We start from the raw sequence: 9,127 nt of genomic DNA, 5'->3' as shown, positions 1-9,127 counted from the left end.
ACTTATCCTAAAGGAGGTTATAATAATGTATATGGGACGCTTTTATACACATGATTAACTTGCAAAAGAAAAATGAGATTAATCTATAACCGATATTCAGTTTATAAATATACCTCAATATAAATAATTTCCTAAAAATATTGATAATATAAAATTTAATATACTGAATGTATCAATTTTGGTTATAGCATATTTAAAAATTTTAATTTATTAATTTGTAAAATACAATTATTCGTTAATTAAGAATCGACTAGATTTAAAAACCATAATTAGCTGTTATTTTAAAATAATGATATTTGATTATTACTAAATTAATTAATAAACTTACTGCGTAGATAATCATCATCACGATTAGCCTCCATTTTTGATGTCGGAATTGTATTATTATCCGAAGATTTTACTATGTAACAGTCATATAATTAATAATTAATGTAGCTTAATAAAATAAATATATTTTACATACCCATTCTTTCAAGTCCACCCAATACTTCACTAATAGCTGGTCTTTGTTCAGGTTCTTGTTTCCAGCATTTTTTATAAAGTTCTTTATATTCCTCGGGAGTACCAGAAATTGTAGTTTCACGAGTACCACTATTAATGGCAAGACCAAGTGTAATTATATTATCACTACTTTTAAATGGAGGACATCCACTTGAAATTTCCCACATCAATACACCAAAACTATAAATATCTGAAGATTTGGTATATGGAAAGTTTCTATCAAGAATACGTTTTGGCTCCATATAAGCAATAATACCAAAATTACCAATATAAGCTGTTGATTTTTGACTATTTTGAATTTTTGAAATACCAAAATCTGTAATTTTAGCATTACCATCATGAATAACAATATTTTTGGAATGCTAAAGATAAAAATAATAATATTATTAATTATATTATTAGTAAATTACATTATATTTATTAATAATGAAAAATTGTACTTACTAGATCCCTATGTAAAACATCTTCATTATGTAGGTAATTTAAACCATCTGCAATCTGAAATGCTAATTTTTTCTTATCATCCCAAGTCAATTTACCAAATTTTTTTTGAAGATAGTTTTGAAGATCACCATCATTAGCATATTGCAATATAAGAAGATATTCATTTGCATTTTTATCTAAAAGAAAAATTCATTATAATAAATAAAATGATTATAATGATAAAATGAACATAAATGACGGAGAACAATTACCAAAGCTAATGCCTAGGCAACGTATAATTCTATCATTATAGTAATCAAGTCGCAAATGTATTTTTAGTTCATGAATAAATGCATCTAATAAATTATGTTTTAAATCAGTAGTTCTAATTAATTTTTTACAAATGACATGACTCTTTTTTTTAGTCCAAAATGCTTTCATAATTTCTCCAAATCCTCCTTTGACAAGTGGCACAATATTTTCTAATTCCTTATAAGACATAAAATTGACTTTATCACATCCCGCATTTTTGAGAATCAATTCAAATGTTTTAACCTCATTTTTTTCATCATCTTTTTCAGTACCAGCTCTATTTTCATAATATAAGCCTAAGTCCCTGTTAATTTCATAATCTTCTTCTGCTACAATTGTGCTTTGAGTCGTTTTTTGCACGGGAGAAGATCTGTTATTATTCAGAGAATTGGAGTAACTTTTATAAATATCCTGAAGATCTGTTAACATCATTGAGAATATAGGTCGTGAATCCGGGTTTGGATCAACAGATTTATTCACAAGATTTTGATATTTTTCTGGAATAACATTACTAGATGTAAATTTTTCTCGATAACCATCTACTACTTTTCTTGTAATTTCCAAAATATCTTCAAATTTCTCGTATGGAATCTTACATTCTGCAATCTCCCAAAGGAGAATACCAAAACTATAAACTTCACATTTTGAATTATATTTAGTATAGTACTGTTCTTCTGTCATTTCTCTTCTTAACATTTCAGGAGCACTATACCGAACGCATTCTTTGTTTATGGCTATATTACAAGTAGCTTCATCAAATATTCTACTAAACTTAAAATTTGTAATTTTGGCAATATCGTGATGTGTAATTACTATATTTTCAGATCTAATGTCTCGATGGATCACCTGTTGAAAGGAAATTTCAAAGTTCAAAACGATATATATACATATATAAAGAAATAAATTAAAAATGCAATCCTTACTTTGACAGAATCAAGGAAATTCAAACCTTTAGCAATATCATAAGCGATTCTTATTTTCAATTTTAATTCAATATTCTGTCCACGGTTAAGAATATAATTACGCAAGTTTCCATTTTCTGCCCATTCAGTTATTAAATAAGTTTTAACTCCATTACTAGTAAGACCATAAAATTTAATGATATTTTGACAAACTTTATGTTTCATAAAAAGTGCGACTAGATTTTTAACATCATTAATATGATCTTGATCCAAAACTTTAAAGGCAAATTCCTCTTCTGTTTTTACATGAACATATTTTCTCAATTTATCACTACATATTTCTTCGTAAGCTTCTTCATAATCTTCGTATGGAAATGAAGGCAGATTATCAATTTTGTTTTGAATTTGGTTTATATTTCCTTTTTTATTGTTTTGCACCATTTGCATAACTACTGCAATTTCGTTGACCTGCTCATTGACCAAGTTCGTATTTTTTGCTAAAACTAGAAATTTTATAAGTTGTGCTATATCTTTTTTCACAATCTTATTTTCTTGGGAATTAGACATAAAATCAACCAATAAGTTAAAATTTAACAAATTAATACTACTATCATATTCTTCACATAAATCTTTAAATTCTTTTTTGATCTTTTTATTTCCTACTAAATACATTTGCATTTTACTATGTTGCACTATTTCTCCAATAAATTTTTTCATACTATGAAGAACTTGAATCAACCTTTGTAAACCTTTATAGTACGTCGAAGTTAATGATTCCTCTCTCGCTTGTAAAATATTAACAGAGGTAATTACTGCAGATACACGTTCCGTCAAAATCTTGGCAATGTTTTTATTATGCTGAGTTGATCCATTTGATTCTGTAGATTTTGAAAAAATATCGGATACTGACGTTGCTAGCTCAACAGCATCAAAAATTGTATCATAATTTTCCTCTTGGTCGCTAAACATTAAATCAACCAATAAGTTAAAATTTAACAAACTAATACTACTATCATATTCTTCACATAATTCTGGGAATTTTTTTTTGATCATTTTATTCTTTAAATTCTTTTGCTTTATTTCTTCAATATATTTAATCATATTATGAAGAACTTGATCCAATCCTTGTAAACTTTTATAATAATTTGAGGTTAATAAATCCTTTTTCGCTTGTAAAATATTAACAGAGATGTTTGCTACAAAGATATGTTTCAAAATCTTGGTAATATAATCATAATGCTGAGATGACTTATATAATTCTGTATAATTTGAAAAAATATTAGAAACTGACGTTGCTAGCTCAACAGCACCAATAATTATGTCATCTTCCTCTTGGGCATTAAACTTAAAATTAACCAATAAGTGAAAGTTTAACACATTAATACTGTTATCATATTTTTCACATAATTCTTTAAATTCATTTTCAACTACTTTTTTTTCTAAATATCTTTGCATTATATTATATTGTGTTATATTTTCAATAAATTTTTTCATATCCTGAAGAACTTGAACTAATCTTTGTAAGCTTTTATAGTAAGTTGTATTTAATAAATCTTTTCTCGCTTGTAAAATATTAACAGAGACGTTTGCTATAGAGATACGTTCCATCAAAATCTTGGTAATATTTTTATTATGCTGAGATGACCTATTATATAAATCCGTGACATTTAAAAAAATTTCAGATACAATTCTAATAAGCCGAATGAATTGTGCAAAAGGAATATCTATTGATGATGCTAGCTCCATAGCTTTAGTAGTTCTTTCTGCCAAAATAATTGGAAAGGAAAAAAGTCTTATTTGTCATGTAATTTATGTGTAATTTATTAGTAATACAAACATTACGTAATTTATGCATTTGTTTGTATCCCTTTTTTGTGTGCTAGGTTCGTGGCGCAGCTGGCAAATTGTGGCGCAACGAAAATTATAAAGAGAAAATACATATAACTTCAAAAATTACTAGATAGATGTAATTTTTGCTGCTTTTCAAGTTTACTTAGAGTGACAAGGCGATTTTAAATATCATTATTGACTTATTTAACAAAAAATTTTTCTTTCACGGAATCCATTTTTGAAAACGATCAACAAAGACGGTAAAATCAATCATTTCATAATCAGCATTCGTAGCCTTCTTCCAAATCTTAAGTAAACTTGCAGAGCAGGTGAAATTATATATACAACATAAGTTTAAAAATTTTGTCAAAGAAAAAATTCCTTTTAAAATGATGTTTTTTAAAAATTTGCTGCGCCACGAACCTTGCACAATAAAGGGTGCATAATTTATTATTTAATCCGAAGATTCGTACGTCTGGCACGTGATGGTATTTTATTCTTTTATTAATTTACAACAAAAACATTTAAAAAATAACTCTCTCGCACTTTATTCAATTAATAAACAAATAAATAAACACTTTTTAAAGACAATAATGTTTAATTATCGTTCGGGTACATATGATCATAACATACTATATTTTTAGATATTTTATTTATACTTTATAATATCATAATAAACCATTTATACTTTATATAAGCTATTTATACTTTATATTATTAAAATAAGCTATTTATAAGTGTACATATAATAAAATTCGTATAAAAATCATTTATTCACATTGAATGTAATATTACAATTCTGAAAAACATTCCCATGGAGAATTTTTTTAATGGTCTCATCATTTCCGTTAATTTCTTGATTTTGTTGATCATCATTTAATTCGTTTAAATCGTTTGAGTTGAGCTGCTGAAGTGGTGACCGTGATTCTAAAAAAAAATTAAATTTTTTATACCATAAGAATTATTAGTTCATAAGTTAAATCTTACCATTAAAAATTTCTAAGGTTGAAAAAAAAGAATTTGCAGTTTTGTCATTTGACAATAATGTATCTAATGAAAAGAAAATTAATAAATATATTGTATATTACTTTTACATTAAAACCACAGGTGCAATTCTTTTCTTACCATTATAAATTAAAGAATTAATTTGCGATAATGTATTTTGCTGCAATATAGACTTAGGACGTTCATAATAAGCCAAAGAGTGAGGATTTTTATGCCGTGACACAGACATCACATCATTATCACTAATTCCTTCACTTTTTGAAATTTGAATAAAGGTTTTTCGTCCACTATGATTTGTGAACTTTCTTTTATCACAATCGATTTCAGTTATTGTTGCAATTTCTTTCATAAGTCCTTTTACCAATTTTTCTCCCATTTGAGCAGATTTGAACCAATAACCCGTAAACTCAACTATTTGAAATTAAAAGAAAGGTAAAAAAAATAATAAATTACTACATAATAAATAATTACCTTCATTATTGTTGCAAGGTTGCAAGTAAAATGCATCTTCACAAATTGGTGGTCTTTTACTAAAATAAAGCTCATAATCTTGAATAACAGCATTATCAGCAGGTATTGAAATTACTTCAGCTTTAGAATTAGATTCACTTAAAGATCTCTGATTACACTTAGATCTATAAAATGTAACGTCAATACCACCATCCTTTCTTTTTTTAAATTGTTGTATTTTTAGATTATAATGCTCTCCACCTCGAAGAGCTAATTCAAAAGCATTATGCCAAAATATGCGTCGTATAAGTCCTTTTGGTGAATCTGGTTGCATTGTGGGATGATTAATAATTTTCCTAATCTCATCTTGAGTAAAAGCATCTGCACCATGTATTTCACCTAATCCCTGATCAGTTAAAAGTTTGATCTTGCCAGTAATTGCGTTATATAATTCAGAATATATATTTTTATTTGTAATTTCTTGTGGACGAATTTTAGAATATGTGTTGATATGTCGTGCAATAGCAAATCTTGCTGATTTTATTGATTGTACTGAATATTCAGCTCCATTTTGCTGCTTACATGAAACAAAAAATAAAACAAGTTGACGCTCTAACTCTTCTTTAGAATTCACATCATCTATTTTTCCAGGTAAGTCATCAGGAAATTATATAGTGCGAAAAGTTGCGCAAGTTTACACATCATAATATTTCATAAGCTTCCAGACCCGCCGCAAGTTTGCGTAAGCGTAATATTTCGTAACTTTTTAAAATATTTCGAAATATTACGATATGCAAAGCTTCGTAATTTTACGATTTGTAATATTCCGTAATTTTGCGGTTCACAATATTTCATAATTTTACATAATATTTCGTAAGTTTTCAGACCTGCCGCAAGTTTGCGTAAGCGTAATATTTTGTAACTTTTTAAAATATTTCGAAATATTACTGTATGCAAGGCTTCATAATTTTACGATTCGTAATATTCCGTAATTTTACTGCGTAATACTTCGCAACTTTTTAAAATATTTCGAAATTCTATGATGCGTAATGTTCCATAATTTGACGATTCGTAATATTCTGTGATTTTACACAACTTAATATTTCGTAATATTTCAAAATATTTCGATAAATAATACTTCATTTTCTGTACTATAAGTTTATATAATGTATGTTTTATTAGATATAATCATAAAAAATTACAAGTATTTATTAATATATACAGAATACATAAAAGTAAAAAAGAGAAAGAGTAGAGTAACAATATTATTAGACGTAAAAAGAAGAGAAACAGCTATAGTAACGTTAGTATTAGATATAAAGATAAAAGAAATATTGTTATTATTGTTAGTATTAAGGTAAAAAGAGTTAAAGAAACAGTAAAAGGAGTAAAAGAAACATGGATATTATCGTTAGTATTAAAGTACAAGTAAAAAGAAATAAAGGAAACGTAGATAGTATTGTTAGTATTACGACATAAAGTAACAAAGAGGTAAAAAAAAAACGCGTTAATATTAAAATAATTAGTATTAATAAATAAATATTTCTATACCTGCAAAGTAATTGAACAAAAGAATAAAGAAATAAAGAGAAAGGAAAAAATAAACATGTTGTTAGTATTGTTAGTATCGTTAGTATTAAAGTACAAGTAAAAAGGAATAAAGGAAACATGGATATTATTGTTAGTATTACGATACAAAATAACAAAGAGGTAAAAAAAAATGAAAATAATTAGTATTAATAAACAAATATTTCTATACCTGCAAAGCAATAAATTATGAAATATATGTAAATATATTGTATATAATTAAAGAAATAATAGAAAGAAGAGACAAAAAATTAAAAATATTGAACAAAAGAATAAAGAAATAAGAAACAAAAATAAATAAGACAAAAACGCGTGCATGATTAAATGATTAAATGATTAAATCACATGCAAGGATCAGCCTAATTTGATTGGCCAGAAAATACGATATCGTAAAATTACGGAAATCCGCATTTTAAAAAATCACAGAAATTGTATATGCACAATTACTAAATATTATCCCCTCGTGATAAATTAAAAATTATCAACACAAATTCAACACAAATTTAACAAATTTAACGAAATTTGGCCAAAATTAACAAATTTTTACCAGAATTATCAACACAAATTGAACACAAATTGAACACAAATTTCAGCCACGATTTATTTATGTCACACCCGTGTTGTTAAGAATTAATAACCATTTTATTTATTAAAACTATATTAATTATGGTAAAAAAAATGCTATTACGTGTGATATATATAAAAAATAATATTTATTTTTTATGCAACCCATAATTCTCTAATAAACTATTTACATACCGACCTTCCTCCTCCGTGTTATAAGAGTCAATAGAAAGTATATCATCGTCAGCTATGCCATCATTGGCCGCACCATCGTTGGCCGTACCATCGTTGGCCGCATCATCGTTAGCCGCACCATCGTTAGTCACATCATCATCAGCCGCACCTGCTCTATCGTCAGCTGCTCTATCACCACCATCGTCTACATCATTACCATCATGAGAATCATCGTCCGAATGTGTAAATTTATCCCTATTTTCCAACTTTTGCTAAAAATCAATAAATAAATAAATAAACTGTAATTCAAATAATTCACATTTTGCAAATTGTAAATTAAAAACTTACTAAGTTGTTGATTATCTTCGACTTCATTATACTTTCGCTCATTTGAATGTTTTGATTATTAGGATTTAAGTACGTTTCACATATGCTAATCGCATACGCTATTTGTGTTTTTGAGGGATTTTTATTTTCTTTTCGCAACTTATCAATTATCAGCGACATATATGTCGTAGGTTGCCCATCTTTAACCTTTTTAAATAGGTTGTTGTAACATCTTTTCACCTCCGCCTTACTCTTCCATTCCTGAATCTTTGACGGACTAGCCTGAGTATTAATAGACGGTAATTTATGCCCAGTCGCTTCGAAAACAGAATACATAACGTCTTTAACTCTAGACGTGAACGTCCCTCGTATGCTTCTATGTTGTTGTACTAACTATTAAAAAAAAATGTTAGTATGAAATTTAATAAAATTCATAATTGCTTTAACTTACAGTCGGGGCAATTTTTTTTTTCGAAAAAAATAATCCATTGATTTTTTTGAACTGGCGCATAAATTCCGGATTTTCGTCTTTTTAAATATTTTTCGGTAGCGAGTTTGTACTCGTCTTGCGAAGGATAAACAAAATTTTCAAATAAAATTTTTGACACCTTCTTAACGAGCTCCTAATCAAACGAGGTTAGCATTTCAGGTTTACATTAAATAATATTCATCTTTATTACCTTTACATACTCCGGATCTATTGTATTATTATTATTTTTGTTATTATCGTTGAGCTTTTTTTCTATGCTCGAGAGACGGGTTTCGAGATTTTTTTGTCCGGTGATAAGAACTTCAAGCTTAGAAATTATCTGCGAATTGGTTCTTAATAGTTTTTCTATTGTTTTTTTATTAACTTTAACAATAAAATATAATTTAACTATATATTATATAATTTCTTTTATAAAGAATATGATACATATTATGTCATATATACCATCAACACTATCATCGGATATTCTCACTCGCTTCTCAGCTTCGCTACCCTCAGTACTACGTTTTGAAAATCTTTCATTATCGTCAATTCTTCGTTTCTCGCCACGCTTTGTAGCCAT

The 9,127-nt window shown here is 27.2% G+C and overlaps 2 protein-coding genes across 2 annotated transcripts; both read right to left on the bottom strand.

Annotated features, from left to right (window-relative positions):
- Positions 1-239: 239 nt before the first annotated feature.
- On the bottom strand, positions 240-3,914 carry OCT59_013053 (uncharacterized protein; the record flags this gene model as incomplete). Its single annotated transcript, XM_025309657.2, has 6 exons — positions 2,160-3,914; positions 1,197-2,082; positions 946-1,121; positions 464-863; positions 329-400; positions 240-250 (listed from the first exon to the last, which is right to left on the bottom strand). The coding sequence occupies exons 1-6, from the start codon at positions 3,882-3,884 to the stop codon at positions 240-242; spliced, it is 3,270 nt and encodes a 1,089-aa protein (XP_025165903.2). The 5' UTR covers positions 3,885-3,914.
- A 3,809-nt stretch (positions 3,915-7,723) lies between these two features.
- OCT59_013052 (uncharacterized protein) lies at positions 7,724-9,127 on the bottom strand (the record flags this gene model as incomplete). The annotated part of the gene is made up of 5 exons (XM_066140566.1): positions 7,724-8,020; positions 8,097-8,464; positions 8,527-8,698; positions 8,756-8,928; positions 9,010-9,127. The coding sequence occupies 5 exons, from the start codon at positions 9,125-9,127 to the stop codon at positions 7,724-7,726; spliced, it is 1,128 nt and encodes a 375-aa protein (XP_066001444.1).

This window comes from Rhizophagus irregularis, chromosome 20, assembly GCF_026210795.1.
Source record: "Rhizophagus irregularis chromosome 20, complete sequence".
Classification (NCBI taxonomy): domain Eukaryota; kingdom Fungi; phylum Glomeromycota; class Glomeromycetes; order Glomerales; family Glomeraceae; genus Rhizophagus; species Rhizophagus irregularis.
This window is presented reverse-complemented; position numbering and strand designations above follow the sequence as displayed.